Raw genomic sequence first — 20,017 nt, forward strand, 5'->3', positions numbered from 1 at the left:
GCATTCAATGTCTCTTCTGTTGTAGTCTGTGATGGTCTTGATGCCCGCCCACATGCTCCGGGGGTCATTGGTGGAGAAATGACCCTGTATTTTTAGAGCTTTTTATGCCCGCAGTCAATTTCCTTCTTGCTGCTCTTAGCGCAACTACATCGCCAGACCTGAATGCAGAGTCTCAGGTTCTCAGAAGATATCTGACCTCAGCATTCAGCCAGGGTTTCTGATTAGGGTGGAAAATAATTGTTCTGGTGGAGGTAACATCATCCACACACTTACTAATGTAGCTGGTGACAGCTGATGCATATTCCTCCAGATCCACCTCTCCAGGCTGTGTTGCTGCTTCACTGAAAACCTGCCAGTCAGTGCAAGCAAAGCATTCCTGAAGCACAGAGCTAGAGTCATTGGGCCACACAGTGATTGTCTTTTGTGTTGGTTTCATTGTATTCAGCACAGGGCTGTAGGAAGGGACAAGCAAGATGGAAATATGATCAGAGAGTCCGAGGTGGGGGCGGGATACTGCTCTGTAGGCTCCGCATCTGTTTGTGTACACACGGTCAAGAGTGTTGTCTCCCCGTGTCATGATGGTGACATGCTGGTAAAACCTGTGTGTAATGTACGTCAAGTTGACTTGGTTAAAGTCTCCCGCAATCACGAAAAATGCCTCTGGTGTTTATTTTGGAGAGAGCAGATGCTGAAATGTAGCTCGCAGAGCACATCGCTAGCTTTAGCGCCCGGAGGGATGTAAACAGCTACAATATACACCGCGGTGAACTCCCGTGTTAGTGTGGCCGGCATTTGACAATCAAATGTTCCACTGCTTCAGAGCAGTGGCTGCTAATGATGGAACACCAACCTTTGTTGATAAATACACAGAGTCCTCCTCCCCGAGTTTTCCCCGACAAATAATTCTGGTCGGCTCGGAAGAATAGCATGTCGGTAATCTGAAAAGCTGAGTCTGGCATGTTATTATTCAGCCATGTTTCAGTCAATAAAAGTACACAGCAGTTTCTCATCTCCTGGTGTACACTCATACGCAGCCATAATAGGTCCATTTTGTTGTCCAGTGCACGAACATTGACTAGAAAGAGTGACGGAATCGCTGGTCTGTTGTGGTTAGCCTTTAGCTTGGCTAGTAGGCCGGCTCGCTTGCCCCTCTTCTGCTTCTGTGTGCACTGCTTTCTCTTGCCTCTGAGCCACTGTGTGTTGCTCCACCATGCCGCTGACCTCAGTAGCCTCATCGTGCCTAGCTCCAGTTTGAGATTCGGTGGTAGTTTCGCTTCTGTCCTATAGTTGATTTTTTTGTAATTCTGATGAACTATAATTTGTAACCTTTCCTGCACCCTTACTCTCACATACACTTATTCCTACACTCACTCTACAAAGAACAGAAAAGCCAGGGGTTGAACCGAGAGCTCGAGAAGCCGCTGCACTGACACGTGCTGCCATAATGTCTCACATAATGTGTGTAATGCTCTAGGGGGCTTACACACTTTTTTGCTTCACTATGATCAAGGACTGAGTCCGTCAAAAGATTAAAGTCTCCTCCTAATATTATATCATGTGGGGTGCCAGCGGCTTGCAACATCCCTTCGAGATCTATAAAAAAGCCCTGATCATCAACGTAAGGTGCGTAAATATTAGCCAAAATCAACCTTTGCCCCTGAATTTCTGCTAAAACAATAATGACTCTTCCTAATTTATCATTAATCTGTTTGAGACATTTAAATTGTAGAGGCTTACTTATCAACATAATGACTCCCCTGCTCTTACTTGAGCCAGCACTACAGAAAACATGTCCACCCCATATCTTCCCAAATTTTTCAGCTTCTTGCGGGGAAAGATGCGTTTCTTGAAGAAACACTATATCATATTTCTTACGTTTAAGAAAAGAAATAACCTTCCTTCTTTTTATGTGGTGCCCCAATCCATTCATATTCCACGTGAAGAGAGACAATCCACTCATATTAACATTTGACATTTTGACATATTAGAAAAAAATAGATTGTGTCAAAAACAAAATTATAGAGACCACATTCCAACATTAGTGTAACAATCAAACCCCAAACTTCCCCCCAAACCAAACAAACAGAAAAAAGAAAAACGTGTGCATTAACCCCGCGCAGGACAGCGCCAACTGGCGTCCATCCCTCTAAATTCAAACAGTCCATGTACGCCTATGAGAGCCCCCGTGACAACTTTGCCATCAGATTGCTCAAGTCTGGTGCTTCTGTACAAATTTTGTGAGACAGAATTACACAGCAGAAAAGAATCTATAAAACAAACTCCAGCCAATAGACGGGATAAACACAAAGATGTGTAGATTCATCCACATAACTGTTCCGAAGGTGTGTTCTACTACTAAACAAACTCCAGCCGCTAGGCGGAACCATCACAAAAAGAAACAAAAAAAGGTGCCCAGTTGCCTCGGACAGTCAAGTGAATGTTCAGTGAGTCAGGTCCACTCGGCTGTTACATGAGTGCAAAATAAAAAAAATGCCCTAATCACTCCAATGTTTTGCAAGAAAAATTCCACAGAACAAACTCCAACCAATAGGATGCATAAGCACCAAGAACATGCAGATTCATCCACAAACTGTCCCGAAGGAGTGTTACTCCACAAAACATACTCCAGCCGCTAGGCGGAACCAGCACAAAAAGAAACAAAGAAGGCGCTCAGTTCCTCAGACGATCAAGTGAATATTCAATAAGTCAGGTCCACTTGGCTGCATAGACAGTGTCACACAATAACTTACTCATTCAATTGACTTTATGAAGGACAATGCTTGTTGGGGACAAGTAAATATTTTGCGGCCATCCTTAGTATCTGTTCTCAATTTGGCCAGGAACATCAGTTTTTTAACCACTCTACAGATTTCAGTTTAGCAAACTATAGTTTTGAAGTTGTTTAGGACATCTACTTTGTTCATGACACAAGTAATTTTTCCAACAATTGTTTACAGACAGATTGTTTCACTTTTAATTGACTATATCACAATTCTAGTGGGTCAGAAGTTTACATACACTAAGTTAACTGTGCCTTTAAGCAGCTTAGAAAATTCCAGAAAATGATGTCAAGCCTTTAGGCAATTAGCCAATTAGATTCTGATAGGCTAATTGGCTAATTGGAGTAAATTGGAAGTGTACCTGTGGATGTATTTTAAGGCCTACCTTCAAACTTTGTGCTTCTTTGCTTGACATCATGGAAAAGTCCAAAGCAATCAGCCAAGACCTCAGAAAAAAAATTGTGGACCTCCACAAGTGTGGTTCATCCATGGGAGCAATTTCCAAATGCCTGAAGGTACCACATTCATCTGTACAAACAATAGTACACAAGTATAAACACTATGGGACCATGCAGCCATCATACCGCTCAGGAAGAAGATGAATTCTGTCTCCTTGAGATGAACGTAGTTTGGTGCGAAAAGTGCAAATCAGTTCCAAAACAACAGCAAAGGACTTTGTGAAGATGCTGGAGGAAACAAGTAGACAAGTATCTATATCCACAGTAAAATGAGTCCTATATCGACATAACCTGAAAGGCTGCTCAGCAAGGAAGGATCCACTGCTCCAAAACTGCTATAAAAAAGACTGACTACAGTTTGCACTTGCACAGGGGACAAAGATCTTACTTTTTGGAGAAATGTCCTCTGGTCTGATGAAACAAAAATGTAACTGTTTGGCCATAATGATCATCGTTATGTTTGGAGGAAAAAGGGTGAGGCTTGTGTAGGGCTTTACTGGTTGTTTAGATCAGTGTTACTATCAGAATAATTAATAATTATTTCTTTAGTTATTAATCAATATTTAAATTAATTAATTGAATCTAACTCAATAAAACCTCATATGGGGCTCCAGTAAATGTAGTGTGCTACGTTTAGGAGCAAGTTTGGTTATTAGCAATAATTATTAAAATCAATAGAACATTGATGAGAATCAGTGTTAGCTTTTTTTTAATCCTTTAAATCAACAATTATCAAAGATAATTGTTAATTGTTAACATCGATGAAACATTAATTAAAATTAACACTAGCTTATTGATCATTCAAATTCAACAATCATCAAAGATAATTATCAATTATCAAAAATCAACAGTATATTAATAAGGATTAACATTGACGGGGCACCACCCTGGAATCAGGGACTAATAACCAGATAGTATAACAGTCTCAATATTAGATTGTTTTCTTAGGAAAATTGACATCCGAAGAATATCGATTTTCGGGGGAAAAAAAAAACAATGAATGAAGGCTTGAATCCGAGCACTGACATCCCGTCAGCATGACACAGGTGTATGCAAAACAAACCAAAACACTTCTCTTTGTAACATAACAAAGTTTATTTATGCAGTAATATCAATTAATAATTAATACAATGCAGTCAATAAACTTCCGACTTACAACTACAAACTAAACAGTGATATGATTAGATATGGAAACTAAAATAATCCTATAACACATAAGGTGTGTGTGTGTGTGTGTGGTTAGTACGAGAGAGAGAGAGAGAGAGAATTAAGTGACGGCCCTAAAGCCGATTTCGCGATCGTGGGAGAGAAAGCGGTGGACGGCTTGTAAACAGTCCCGTGTTCTTTGACTCTTAATGGATCAAAACAGTTTGCCAGTCTCACCCGCGATGGCGAAAATGCTCAACAGTCCAATTTGGTTGGACCACAATACAGCAAAACAAATTCGTGATAATTAATACCCTGAGTATTAATAATGAGCGGACATGGCGGTCCGTAAACTGTACAAGCAAAAACCTTGAAACACAAGAATAACACATTATAATATTCTATCTCTGCCCAGACGTAAACCTCTTACTTGAATCGTATGAGGATGCAGGTGGAATGTGTGTTCATCCGTCCTTTAACTCCGACCCGGTTCCTTGAGGCTCGGGTGATGACGGGAGGCCGTTTCCTCACTCTGTTGGCGGGCTGGCGGAGAACTCAGAAATGTCGACTTGATTGAAGATGGAAGAGAAATCTTTTATCTCTTCACTTCTGCAGGCAAACGGATGAAGATGCGGATTGCTCAGCGGTCTCCTTCGGATCCGTTAGAGTGTTCGGTTGAACACAGAGTAATCTCAACTCGTCCAGCGAGATGGAAATTATATAGCCACAGTTTCAAGTCGGACGTTACTTCCTTGTGCCACGAGGTTGCACCTGAGAGCAGCGATGAGCTACGTCTATACTCTGTGAACAAAGTTGCTGGAAGCAAATCCCGGAAGCATTTCAGAGGTATTTGTACTCCTGATGATGTCATGGTTTGAGGGACGTTCTGTTGTGTGCCTCATCCAATAGGAGTTGAGAGTTCGATCCTTTAGTGAGCAAGGCTTCATGGGATTTGTAGTGTGTTTTTGACTCCCTTTGTTTGATTTTGGCACGATTTTTAACAGTATAATTTATGACCTGGTATGTGGGGGCCTGAGTTAGGTTTTTATGACTGTGTTAGGCCTGCCTTTGTCTTCTATCTGAATACATGAGGCCCAACACTTGCAAGCCGAAGAACACCATCCCAACCATGAAGCATGGGGGTGGCAGCATCATATTGTGGGGGTGCTTTGCTGCAGGAGGTACTTCACAAAATAGATGGCATCATGAGGAAGGAAAATTATGTGGATATATTGAAGCAACATCTCAAGACATCAGCCATGAAGTTAATCCTCGGTCAAAAGTGGGTCTTCCAAATGGACAATGACCCCAAGCATACCTCCAAAGTTGTGGCAAAATGGCTTAAGGACAACAAAGTCAAGGTATTGAAGTGGCCATCACAAAGCCCTGACCTCAATCCGATAGAACATTTGTGGGCAGAACTGAAAAAGCATGTGAGCAAGGAGGCCTAAAAACCTGACACAGTTACACCAGTTCTGGCTGGAGGAATGGGTCAAAATTCCAGCAACTTATTGTGAGAAGCTTGTGGAAGGCTACCCAAAATGTTTGACCCAAGTTAAACCATTTAAAGGCAATGCTACCAAATACTAACAACGTGTATTTAAACTTCTGACCCACTGGGAATGTGATGAAAGTAATAAAAGCTGAAATAAATAATTCTCTCTACTATTATTCTGACATTTCACATTTTTAAAATAAAGTAGTGATCCTAACTGACCTAAGACAGGGAATGTTTTCTACAAATAAATGTCAGGAATTGTTAAAAACTGAGTCTAAGTGAATTTTTATGATTATGTTTATTTATCACACATTTGCACATATACAGTGAAATTCTTTTTTTCACATATCCCAGCTAAGCTGGGGTCAGAGTGCAGGGTCAGCCATGATATGGTGCCCCTGGAGCAGATAGGGTCAAGGGCCTTGCTCAAGGGCCCAACAGTGGCAGCTTGGTGGTGCTGGGGCTTGAACCCCCAACCTTCTGATCAGTAACCCAGAGCCTTAACCACTGAGCCACCACTGCCCCTGTTTTGGTTAAGGTGTATGTAAACGTCTGATTTCAACTGTATGTATTGCAATATGTATTGTATCGTGAGGTGGCTGGCGATACCCAGCTCTACTCTAATGTGCATCTTGTGTGTTTGTGTAACAGGAGTTTATCGAGGAGATCCTGTCATCTCCATTTGGTGGAATGATTGCATTTGTGAAGGAGAGCGAGGCACTAATGGAGAAAGGACAACTTGACGGACTTAAAAATGGCGAAGGTAAATGTAGTCATCAGGGATGGTCGACTTGCTTTTGGCAGTTTTATGATGTGCCACATCTTTCTAAGAATTGCTCTGCATGCCTGTTCAGTTCTCTTTTGCTGTAACGCATGACACATCATCCATGTCTCTGTCTTTCAGCTCATATCACTCAGTTAGTGCGAGGTTTCTCCAGCACATGGAAGCAGTCTGTGGAGGCTTTGAGTCAGGACGTCATGCGTTCATTCACTAACTTTAAAAACGGAACCAGCATCATTCAGGTACAACCTCACAAGACAATTCTGATCATGTTTCTTCCCATATGAAGTTATCTGTGCTATTTACAAAATCACCTAGTAGATGTAAAACGTGTGTATCTGTCTGTTTGTGTTCACTAGGGAGCGCTGACTCAGCTCATCCAGTACTATCATGGTTTCCATAAGGTCCTCTCCCAGCCCACGTTCCGCAGTCTGGCAGTACGCTCTGAACTAATCAACCTTCACCATCTGATGGTGGAAGTCAAGAAACACAAACCGAACTTCTGAGCCACACTCTGAGCCCGCACGCACGCACAGAGTGAATCTGCTGTAGTTAGAGTTGATATCACTGGACTCTTCAAAGCTCAATTGCAGGTAATTTGAATCATATTATCCATTGTCCAATATAATGAGCATGAATCTATACATTTGGTCTGACTGATTGTGAGCTTAAATTTAATTCATTTTCACTTCTCCAGTAAAGGATATGAAACACAATCATCAATTTTTGGACCTTTTTTCTTGATCTGAAATACACGGTTGCATTCCGACTAAATGTTTTACTAATGAGCGGGTGAATTTTGGAGTGACCAATTATTTGACATTCATACATGTTTTCTGTATGAATACTGTGAATCCAGCAATGGTAACCGATCTTTTCTGTCTCAAGAGCTTTAAGTTTGCACCATCACTGTATGTACATTTATAACAAATGAAAGCATTCCATGAATTAAAATAAAAGTCTGCTGTCTAAAGACTCTGGAAATGTTTTTTGCCATTTTGTAAAAACTACACCGGCTCCTTCAGTCAAGAGAATGAACTTTATCCATATTCACAGCATATTTTGCTGTGAATATGGATAATTACAACACCAATCACAACTGAATTTTATTTTTGCTTTGGCAGAAAGTCTGAAGTCTGGCATTTTAAGAACTAAATCTATTTAAATGGTGAGCAATCAACCAAATTTGAAGAATGAATTCGTATATACCTTTTAGTAAGCTGTTTAATTTGGCTTCAACAGTTCCTCAAGCTGTGAAACTCAGTATGGACTGTTAATAAAAACAATTCCCCACAAATTGTACATGTTTATCTATATATTAAACAACAGCAACACACCTGATTATGGATATAATGCATATGGAAGACCTAAGGACTCAAAATGAATACATAACTACATAAAACATGTTTATTTTTAACAGAAATTCTGAAAAATATTGTGTGGCACTATAGCGTCGTGCAATCTCAAATACTAGAATGTCATTTGGATGTAGAATTTATTGTAGAATTAAATATAGATACTCCTGTGAAAACTATTTCATAATTCATAGTAATAATGTTCACATGATTTACCACAAAATGTCTTTAAACATATTTGCAATAATGAACGTGCCTTTTAAACCACTTTCCCACATTTAGTAAGTGAATTTAAAAACAATTCAATTTTAGAGATTTTAAATGTGAAAGTTTTTCTGTACTCATTTGTCAGATAATAAAAGACCATAAAACTGCAGTAAAATAATACATATTAAATCAAAAAAGTATCTTGTGCTAGCATACAGCTTCTATACCTATGCCGTGTGCTGAAATTTTACTGAAATTTGATGCATGTAACATTCAATTTTAAAATGTTGGCTTTCAAATAAATAAATAAAAATAAATAAAAAAAATCAAGATTTGTACCTTAGGTTCCCAACCCCATTCCCGGAGGCCCCCCAACACTGCACATTTTATATATCTCCCTTTTCTGACACACCCAGTTCAGGTCTTGGAGTCTCCACTAATGAGCTGATGAGTTGAATCAGATGTGTAGTGTTGGGGGGCCTCCAGGAACAGGGTTGAGAACAACTGCTTTAACCAAATAAACACAAGTAAAAAATATGTGTCGGTATGTACAGTATGTTGACTGAGATGCTTTAATTTCAAGCTGTGAATACAATAAAGTGACTTCTGAGGTTGGTAAAATGTTCCCAAATGTCTCAATTGCATTCCTTTCTCTAACACATACAAACATTTTAGCAAGAAATTGTGTCTAGAAGGAAGTATGTGAGTGAATTTCATACTGTTTCATTAACATCCTTTATACATCATAATTCTTTGTTTCTGATGGAGCTCAGAGATCAGTTTCCTCTCAAATTCTCCATCGCGTCGACCGCCATTAGAGTCAACTACAAAATCATCAAAATAATGATGCCAGGCTCTGTCGCGTGTAGGTCCTAACCCAAATATATTCACCTGAGAGAGAGGAGACAGTTAATGATTCAGTCATTTCAAAGGGATAGTTCACCCCAAAATAAGAAAGTCATACACATCTGGGATGGCACGAGGGTGAGGAAATGGGGGCCATCATCAAAGGTGTGCACCTATTGTTTCTATTGGTGTTATTATTATTATTTATCTGCTGTTTCTGGCTGGGGCTCAATGGCAACCCATAGAAACGTATGGAAAAAGTTTCTAAATTTGGCACATTGATTGGGGAGGGTCTTCATTTAGTTTAATTTTGGTGTCAGTGTCACTCAAACCCTCTAGCACTCTAGAGCTTGCAACTCTTGAATAGTTTGGCCTTAAGTCATGATGCATGATGTCTTTAGATTCCTTATGTCATGCAGAATTGAATGATACCCAATGTTCCTTCAATATGTTGGCCATATTGTGCATCGTCAATTTTGAAATGTATCTTAATGAGCACCCTTGGCTTATAACATTTGATTACTTTGGCCGATTGTCTTGAATCTTGTCTCCATACATGCCTTCTGTCATACAGACTCGCAGAGTTCAATGATACCAGTGTTGCCATGGTCAGCCTCATTTCCTGTCCACCATTTTGAATTTCATTGACAATATAGTTTTTCGAACTCCTATAGTGTTAATTGGATCTTCACCATATTTGGTTTAGACCATTTTTAGACAATGTTGGCCAAAGTTGTTGAAAAGTTTTGATTGGCCAAACCATTTGTTTAACCCATCAACGAATGTGGGGGAAGATGTCAAAAAGAATCTCAGGCTCTTATCTCAGAAACGTATTGCCGTATTGACATGATAAGTAATATGTTCATTGGAAAAGTTTTAAACCACATTGAGTACATTATCTCTAGTGATTTAAGGCAGTCACATTTGTTGCCATTTTTGTTGTTCATGTGCTTTGCCCTGTAATTGCTGCAGCTATTAGACATTATTCTATTATTCTACTAGATATTTTATTATACTTCACTGATCTCTGAAATACTTGATTTTGATTGGTCGATGGTGCATGTTTAAACTGTGAAATTGTAAAGTAGTATTGACATCTAATATATCATTTGAAAGATCTGGGTCTCAAGATTTGATATTTTAAAGAGATTTTGACAATCATGGAAAATGAAACCGGAAGTTCTGACATTTATTATCTTCCATCCAAACACAGATGAGCACAATCCTCCAAACTTTGGAGCTTTTTTTTATGCTTTTCATTGCAAGAGTCCAATAAATAAAATCCATTAGAGATTTTAGTCCAAAAATGTACAAATATGAAGAAATATTGATCAATCTCTCTTTGTTCAGGTTTTACATATTCAACACGTTATCATTCATGTCCATTCTCTGTGAAATCTTGCACTCTGTGTAGTGTTTCAGTAGCAAAACACCCAAACATGATATTTGGGAGGGTCTTACAAACAGAATGAGCCCTCCCTCAAAAATTTCTGTGCAGTTGTGATTGGGTAGTCATTCAAAATATCCAAACAGGACAGTCTACACGAGTGACGTAAAGATTTGCATCATCCATGTTTGTCTCTGGATAAAGCCAGCCAATGAAAAGCTAGATCATTTTTGACTGATGGGTCGTGTAACTAATGAAAAGATGAAAACAACAAAATGAGGGTTGTATATATCCCTGATGCAGGTTGAAGATTGGAAAACCGTGGACTGTGTTTGTTTGTGTTTGCGCTTTTATGCACTGTGTGCAGTTATAGCATGTTACTGCCGTACTGTTGACAAAGAACTCGACTTTTGGACTCGTGATCTGATCCACCCTCCTCGGCTTCAGTCACCATCACTGAGGGTATGGAGAACACATGCTCCCGACTGCATTTTTTCATCAAACCCCCTGTTCAACTGCACATCCAGGGGGCTCGAACATGTCATTTAAGCCGAGATAAGCCACCCTCCCCGGCTTCGCTCACCATGAGTTAGACCCCTGGAGCACACGCACTCTCAATGCATTGACGTTTTTTTCACTGATTTTGCTTTGCCGTTCACCCAGGGCCTTTAGACTCTGCCTCAAGCCGAGAGGCGCCACCCTCCTCAGCTTCATTTATGTGCAGTGATTCATGCTGGTTAGCCAGAGGGGAACTGGCCCCCACAGTGAGCCTGGTTTCTCCAAAGGTTATTTTTCTCCATTAACCAACATCTTATGGAGTTTTGTGTTCCTTGCCACATTCGCCTTAAGCCTAAATACAATTATTATTTAATTATTTTTATACACACTTCATAATCGTATTTAATCAAAGTACACAATGATGACTCTAAAACTTTATAGATATTACAGTTTCATTTTCTGTTAATGCATGATTTTCTGTAAAGCTGCTTTGAAACGATGTGTGTTGTGAAAGGTGCTATACAAATAAAAATTACTTGACTTCAGTCACCATCACCGAGAGCCTGGAGGAACTGATCCTCCCGACTGCAGTTTTTCATCAAACCCCCTGATCAACTGCACATCCAGGGGGCTCTTGCATGTCATTCAAGCTGAGATGAGCCACCCTCCCCGTCTTCGCTCACCGTGAGTTAGACCCCGGAGCACACGCTCCCAATGCATTGACTTAAGTCATTTTTTTTCACTGCTTTTTGATCAGTTTGCATTGGAAGCAGGTGTGCTCCAGGCTTCATTGACGGTGATCAAAGCCAGGGAGAGCGAGGCTCTGGGTGAACAGCAGAGCAAAAGGTCTGAAAAATGACTACGTCAATTTACATTTGTATGGGGAAAAAGTGAACAGAAGCATCTTTATTGTATTTAAAAGTTTATTTCCATTGCAACATTTCAGATTGCAATGTTTTTTTCTCATTGTTTATAAAATGCATAAATATATATGGAATGCATTATAAAATATTCACAAATAATAAAAAAAATTACATCATGTATATTGTGTGTATTTCTTACATTGAATTATAAACAAATTGTGTGTTTTGAACCACTTTGGTCATTGGGTTACGGAGTTACTACAAGTGGTCTATTGGTGCCTCCAAGTGGCCTTTTTTTTTTTTTTTTGGAAGTACATAAATCATTATGAAACAAAGAGTGTTGGTCATATTGACTTCAAAATTGTGTCATACCTTCATCAGACATGTGGCTTTGTATCAGATGTGTTTTTGGGGCATTGCGCATAAAAAAAAAAGTATTTTATGAATAATATTTGCGGTCACTGTTCAAAATATCTGAATAGCTCTAACTAATTTTTGTTTTTATACTACAATGATACATTTTTACTCTTGAATAACAAATGTCTAAGTGTCTAATTTCAAACGAGCCCAAGTTTGTGTTTGTAGACCAAAGGGTTCAAGAACTGGAAGAGTTTTACTTTGGGTATGTTGTTTTCAAGCTCATGCACAAAAAGAGGCCAGATGTTGAGGTTTTCTCTCTCTCCCTCTCTCTCTCTCTCACACACACACACACACACACACAAGAAATTTGTTGATATATCCTGTAATTCTGTGTCTAGCTGCTGTATTTCTGTATTGTATAGATTAATGTATAGATAAATAGTATACTGTATGTATGCAGAGTTTTTATACAGGAATGTGCAAATGAAATTGTTTAAATGGGTATGGGTTTGTAGAGGTAGTAGTCTAAATCTTTTATTTATCTAAAAAATAAAAATGTAAAAATCACACACACACACACATATACGTTGGTTTTGCTATACTTGTGAGGACCCTCCATAGACATAATGATTTTTATACTGTAAAAACTATAGATTCTATCCCCTAACCCTAACCCTAAACCTAACCCTAACAGAAACCTTTTTGCATTTTTAAATAAAAAAAACCAAAAACAATTTAATATGCCATTTCCCTTGTGAGGATGACCCAAAAGGTGCTCACAACCAGAAATGTCCTCACAGAACAGGTTGATTCTCAATACTTGGTATGTGTAAGTGAGTGTGTGTGTGTGTACAGGTTTTGCTATACTTTTGAGGACCATGTTTTTTTTTTTTTTTTATCATTGTGGGGACTCTCCATAGACTTCCATAAATTTTATGGATTTTATACAGCTCTAACGATAATTTTTATCCCCTAACCATAAACCTAACCCTCACAGAAACCTTGTTGCATTTTACATTTTCAAAAAAACATCATTTAGTATGTTTAATAAGCCAGTTCCCTCATGGGGACCGCTGGCTGGTCCCCACAAGGTAGGTTTTCTCGGGTTTTACTATCCTTGTGGGGACATTTGGTCCCCACAATGTAGTATAAACATGGTAACACACACACACACAAGAAATTTGACCTTTGTTGATATATCCTGTAATTCTGTGTCTAGCTGCTGTATTTCTGTATAGATTAATATATACATGAATACTACTGTATGTATGCAGTTTTTATACAGGAATGTGCAAATGAAATTATTTAAATGGGTGGGTTTGTAGAGGTAGTAGTCTAAATATGAAAATTAAAATGTAAAGATTTTTCATATTGAACACGTGTTTGTACAGGTAGTAGTAAATATGAAATAAATATATATATATATATATATATATAGCTACACGCAGCAATGCTGATTCCTCCTCAAAATGGCAAATCATTTACAATTTAATTGATCAGTAGAGGGTTGGGGTTAACCCTTTCGCATGTACCATAACACTGGTTTGATCATTCCAGAGTGGTCCCTGTGGAGTACCATTAAACCGGTATGATTAGAACGTTCCTGTCTGACGTCATCAACTGGCAAATTTTAAAATTCAAATTTGCTTTCACGCTATTTAGCTGTCGCTGCTACAGAGAGGGATTGGCTAAGCAATGCCATTTGCATGCCTAACAGAGCTGCTTGAACAATCTTTTTATTTTAATCAGTTGTTTATTTTGTTACAGGCATTCAAACTAATGCAGCAGACTACATATTTACTGCTCAATCCACAGTGTATAACAGTGCAAAACTAACTGAAACTCACTATAAAAGCTGTTGTATTGTTTAGCAGCTACATAGAGACTGGTTAAGCACTTGTCATTTAAATATATAAAACAGTTGCTAGAACGGTCTTTTTAAACCATTGCCACAGAAAAAGAGGTCTGCTTTTAAAAGAAAACAATTAATAGATGAGATCAGAGAAATATATATTTTTTTAATTCTGAAGATGTCTCAGTTACTGCTTCATCGCCTGCACACACCACACCAAAAAAGGTGGAGGAGGTAAGCTCTTCCTGCTGGAGGATTACCAGCAATTTTACCCCACTTGCATCTCCCACAGAGGTCTAATGCAGAGGAGATCAGGAAACAAACCGCTATTCCGCAGAACAGCTGGAGAAAACACCACCTGGAGTGAAAGGAAAGCTGGCAAAGTGGGTTCTGACTAATGGAAATGAGATTAATGTAATTGAGCTTGTTTTGTGTGATGTACTCACTGGTTACACTGGATCCACCACTACGAGGGAGTTGGGATCTCTGGGTCCTTTGTCATGTCCTTACAGGCCCCTTACTATTGATAGGGCACTCCACTGATTCCCTGCAATTCAGGATCAGCCTGATGAGAGGGCTGCTTGAGGAGCACAGTTCAGGGGCTGTCCTGCCTCAGAAAGCCAGGCATTTTCCCTCTGAAGTTCCTCAAACCACTTCCCAGGGTAGTAGGACCAGGTGGCACTGCTAGGTCTGTCTCCAGCACACGGAAGACAAAAAAGAGGCACATTAAAAAAATACATATGTGTGGCGTGCAACACTCCCTTGTGTGTTACTCCATGCTTTGAGGAGTACCACACACTCAAACATTACTGAACCTATAAAAGGTTGTTTAAATTTTCTTTATAGTTAATATGTAATGTTATTTCATACTGCTTAGTAAATATTATTATACGTATATTGTTTTTTTTTTTTTTTTTTTTTTTTTAATGAAATTTGTAAGTAGTTCTTAAAATTACTATGGTGTATGAAAAGTCTCTTTTGTTTAACCATAACTGTAATAACATATTCTTCATTATTCAATATGTCATTTATTATGCCTCTTGATGAAGCAGAGCCAAGTAACATAGTACTTCACATCGTGCAGACTCAGGACATTTACAACTTACAAGTGAATAACACTCCTTTCAGCATGTTTCTGTTCCTCTCTATGGATGAATCAGTGACAAAGTGGAAGGGCAGGCTGGCATTTCATCATTTACACCTGCAAAAAGAAACTGATTTCACATTATTTTTTTGTGTGTGTGACATGCACACTGAGTATTTGCAAGACATGATTATTTATATCAGATCCACCACAGACATTCACCATTATGAGGGGTTTGGGATCTCTATGTCTGATGTAATGACCTTACCGCCGCCTTATGTGAGGAAGGATACTGGTATACCAGTCCCACATTCTCCCAGCCATGTTCAGGGCCTGTGGTACAGGGGGGCAAATAGGATGAGAATGACCAAAGAGAAAGCAGAGTAGTAAAGTAGTAAGGTACTCATAGAGTACATGAGAGCTGTGCAACACTCCCTTTTGTGTTAGCCCATGTTTTGAGTACCACACACTGAAACATTACTGAGAACTCTGAAATAAAATAAGCAAAATGTTAGTTATGGTTATATTTCAACTGATATGTATTGTAAATTGTGTATTTTGTCCTTGTAATTGGTTTATAATCTATGAAATGTGTGCATTGTGGGCTTTTGTTTACCACAAATGCAATGTAATTGAATGTTATGAATGCTATTTAGTAGCTGTTATGGTTATGTTGCTTTTATTTGTTAAAATACTTATATTGTTATTCATTATATTGATATATTAAAAAAAAACTTTTATTATCTATAAACAAATGCATATAAAAAGCATAGATCAATAGATAAAATTAAATCAAATCTAATTTTAAGAATAATGGTAATACGGAACTTATCTCTTGTCTCTCAGAGCAAAGATACATGTTTTTTGACATCATGTGGCTATTTCTCTATATTCCCTATATACTCTAGTAACACATTTGAGCATCTAATGGTGATGGAAGGAAACGGTGTGACTATACTGCATAACAAAAGTCAAAAATAGTAACTATGCCAACACAGAAACAAAAACAAAAATGGCTTCAAACTTTAATTTAGTTGTCCAGCCAACTGTCATACTCTGTTGGAATATGAGCATAGTTGAGCCAAACCCATCTGACACAAGACAGATCATAATCCAAGAGACCCGATTTCAGTCATAACTCAATTTTGCAAAATTTGTATTTTGCCTTTGCATTAGAGTTTATTGCTGATGAATGACATATCATGCTACTTTCAATTGCAACCCATTCCTAATATTAGCATTAGAATATAGGCTATACCTCACACAATAGCATTTGATCAAAGTGAACACGATAAAACATTAGATATGTGCAATATGCCCACAACATTACACAAGCAGTGAACAGCACGAGCCATTACGTAAACTACATCAAAGTACGATAAATACAGATCGTAAACATATTATTCATCCATTTATCATGGTCTACACGTGGATGCAAACAATTTTCAACAATTCTCAATCGAAAAAGACTTAAAATGTACTCACCAGTAGCAATCCTGTAATGCGTTGGCAGAAAAGTTGCACGTAGGAGCAAAATTCAAAGCCCGAGAAAATAAAATAAATAAATGTCAATATAAACCGTTGGTTAAAACATTTATTATAATTTATACATGTTTTAAACCAATGAGGAAGGTTTTAAAGTGAAGAAAACCTCTGTTCTCCAGCTCCAAGCGAGACGAGTCAGCGGTGAACCGTCATGTTACTGCCCAGAGTCTCACGTCACAAGCTTGGTGCGTTACACTGGAGTTTAAAATTTGATACGTTGTAAAATAACCGCCGAAAAAAAATTTACGCTTCATCGGTTAAATCATTTAGAATTTACGTGCGAAAGGATTAAACCCTCCCGATGGATGAATCCTAAAAAACATGTCTTTCTGTCTGAATCCTAAACGAAAGATTGTGGCTGGGGCTGGATTTGTACCTGTGACCCTTCACTTACCAGCACAACGTCTTAGCCAAGTTAGGTATTCACATTGCTGAGAAATTTTGCTTTCAGTTTCTGTATAAAAAAAAGAACCAGTAGTTAGCACTGTCAGATTTGGCTCAAGTTCAAACAACTGTAATTCAGTCATCTTTTGACATATCAAGGGGAAATTTTGCAGGGTACTTCAGAGTGATGTCATCTTGAAGCATGTTAGATTTGAAAAACCATCAGTCAAAATGACATTTGATTTATTGACACATATATACTGAGGCAATGTGGACATTTACATAAATTCGCCCTTTTCAGCCATTTTGTATTATATTCATTTTTGCTAAGTAACAAATTGAAAGACATCAATAAGTCAATTGGATCTATGGTTCAAGACAAGAAGATTTTTGTAGGTTTTTCCAAATTTTCACTGTACAGGAATTGATTCATCATGGTGGACCTTATGGGTCCTTGTGGCTTCTTGTTCCCCATGAGAAATTAGGCATGTACACCAAGTTCCAGAAGAATTGGACAAATGAGGTGGAAATGCCATCACTTTGAAAATGGGACATTCTTGGTGTAGGGGTTCCCGGTGGCCTGTAGTATCAATGTGCCAAATTAAAACATTTTTGACTGGTGACTTTCTGAGATATTTGGGTGCAAGGAGAATAATAATAATAATAAAACCACCAATAACAACAGGTTTCCTCCTACTGGAGGAATCCTAATAATAATAAAACCACCAATAACAATAGGTTTCCTTCTACTGGAGGAATCCTAATAATAAAACCACCAATAACAATAGGTTTCCTCCTACCGGAGGAATCCTAATAATAATAAAACCACCAGTAACAATAGTTCCCTATCTGTCACTCACTCGACGTTGTGTCGATGTAGTGACACTAGGGGTTACACTTGGGAGCCCCAAACACCTCTGCTTTTTTGAAAAAAGGCCAATGAGAATTGGTGAGTGGAATTTGCATGCCACTCCCCCGGACATACGGGTATAAAAGGAGCTGGTATGCAACCACTCATTCAGATTTTCTCTTCGGAGCCAAGCGGTTCTATTCATTGAGCTGAATTCATCTGCCGAGTTCATGCACCTCTCTCTGCTGGATCTTACGGCACATTTCAGCGGCTTTTCCCCCTCTGCATCTGTGGTTTGCAGAGAACGCCCCTGGGTGCTTCGGCAGAACATTTAAAAGAGTATATTCTAAAAGAGTATATTTTCTCTCTGAAAGAGCGGCACACACGGAACGTCTTTTTAAAGATGCGTTTTTTTTTTAAGATGCCTTTCCGTTTGTGTGTTATTCCTGGTTGCGGTCGCTATCTCTCCGCTTCTGATGGCTACGATTGCTGTCTTACGTGTCTAGGCTCTGCCCACGCGGAGACATCGTTCGTGGATGGATCATGTCCTCATTGTGAGAACATGACCATGGCAATGTTGCGGTCGTGGCTTGCATACGTAAGAAAGCAAGCTACCCCAGCAGCTCCCCGCCTCGGTCTTTCTACCTACGGGTATGAGGCCGTGCCGGTTAGCACTGGGGGCGATTTGGGGACCTCAATGGGACCACCTCCGCTGGGTATCCCCCCACAGACCTCCCATTCCCCAGCAAGCTCGCTTGCCCTGATCGCATGCTCGGACGAGATCACCGGCTCGTCTCAGGGCGGGTTCGACATCTCGTCTGGCGCCTCGGAAGATGATGAGTTATCGAGCGCAGCATCGGAGAGCGGGCTTGTCAGGTTTGACGCTAAGGCTTCGGGTGGGCTTCCTCCTTCGGGAACTGTCGCCCAGTCTCAGGCCGATGCGGAAATTATGGACGTGCTTTCCCGGGCGGCTGCGAGCATCGGGCTAGAATGGAACCCTCCACTCTCCCCTGAACCCTCACGGCTTGATGATTGGTTCCTGGGCCCCCGTTCCTTTCTTCCCGGAAGTGCATGAGGAGCTGACAAGGTCATGGGAGGCACCTTTTACTGCCCGGTCCCGATCTTTCAGCTCCCCCGCTCTTGCTACCCTCGATGGTGGTGTGGCCAAGGGGAATTCGGTGATCCCCCAGGTGGAAAAGGTGCTCGCGGTGCACTTGTGTCCACAGAGCGCCGCCACCTGGCGCGGGTGCCCGAAACTCCCATCCAGGGCCTGTAGTTTTACGTCGTCTCTGACGGCTAAGGCCTACGGTGTCGCTGGACAAGCCGCCTCTGCCCTGCACGCCATGGCTGTCCTGCAAGTACACCAAGCCAAGGCACTAAAAGAACTGCACGAGGGTAGTTCTGACCCGGGATTGATGCAGGAACTGCGCTCGGCGACCGACCTCGCTCTCCGGGTGATGAAGGTCACAGCGCGGTCTCTCAGGCAGGCGAGGTCCACTCTCGTGGTCCAGGAGTGCCACCTCTGGCTCAACTTGGTAGAGATGCGAGAGGCCGACAAGGCACGGTTCCTTGACACCCTCATCTCCCAGGTTGGCCTGTTTGGTGACACCGTCGAGGACTTTACCCAGCAGTTCTCGATGGTGAAGAAGCAGACGGAGGCTATAAAGCACATCCTGCCCCGGCGCGGCTCAAGATCCCGCACCCCATCTGCTCGTTGCCAAGGGCATCTCCCTGCAGCAACATCTCCGGCTCCGCTGCAGCCCGCCCCCGTTGCCCGGCCGAGTGCAGCCCATCGCAGGAAGCAGACGCCCCCCGTCTCTCGTCCGGTCGCCAAGAACCTGAGGAAGGCTTCGAAGCGCCCCTGAGATGGGCGACCCAGGGGCAAGGAGACCCATCTCTCTGGAGCTGGTGCACAGACCACTCCATCCCCGGTGGAGGGCCGGGTGGAGAATCTTTTGTTTCTTTTTTCGCCGCATGCCCCAGAGGCTGCGGTACCCAAAGGTCCAGCAAAAGAGCAGTTTCCTTGTTTCCTGGGTCATATGTCCGGTGTGCACGGCCATCATCATGACCACCGTCCACCGTTCCTTTTTGGCAGGGTTGGCGCTCCAGCGGCGGAACCCCCG

At 40.5% G+C, this 20,017-nt stretch overlaps 1 protein-coding gene and 1 long non-coding RNA gene across 5 annotated transcripts in view; one reads left to right on the plus strand and one right to left on the minus strand.

The window, feature by feature from the left end:
* The window catches only part of LOC127425140 (vacuolar protein sorting-associated protein 52 homolog), a 62,904-nt gene extending 55,266 nt beyond the window's left edge, over positions 1-7,638 (plus strand). The window contains exons 18-21 of one of the 3 annotated variants that reach the window (XR_007894560.1): positions 6,534-6,645; positions 6,787-6,905; positions 7,023-7,256; positions 7,361-7,638. Coding sequence is in view for 1 of the 3 variants with exons in the window: in XM_051670825.1 (XP_051526785.1) it covers positions 6,534-6,645; positions 6,787-6,905; positions 7,023-7,169 (378 nt within the window). In the remaining 2 variants the exon portion in view is untranslated. Of the gene's footprint in view, positions 1-6,533; positions 6,646-6,786; positions 6,906-7,022 lie in introns of those variants that run through there. The other 2 variants (XM_051670825.1, XR_007894561.1) reach the window with 2 other exon arrangements.
* A 4,372-nt stretch (positions 7,639-12,010) lies between these two features.
* LOC127425155 (uncharacterized) lies at positions 12,011-17,065 on the minus strand. Of its 2 annotated transcripts, none has more exons than XR_007894565.1 (4): positions 16,601-17,065; positions 15,138-15,448; positions 14,478-14,725; positions 12,011-14,389 (listed from the first exon to the last, which is right to left on the minus strand). It is a non-coding gene; the product is annotated as an uncharacterized LOC127425155 (long non-coding RNA). The 2 variants fall into 2 exon arrangements; XR_007894564.1 differs by having other exon boundaries at positions 14,478-14,721; positions 16,601-17,061.
* Between the last annotated feature and the right edge of the window lie 2,952 nt (positions 17,066-20,017).

This window comes from Myxocyprinus asiaticus, chromosome 34, assembly GCF_019703515.2.
Source record: "Myxocyprinus asiaticus isolate MX2 ecotype Aquarium Trade chromosome 34, UBuf_Myxa_2, whole genome shotgun sequence".
Taxonomy (NCBI): Eukaryota; Metazoa; Chordata; class Actinopteri; order Cypriniformes; family Catostomidae; genus Myxocyprinus; species Myxocyprinus asiaticus.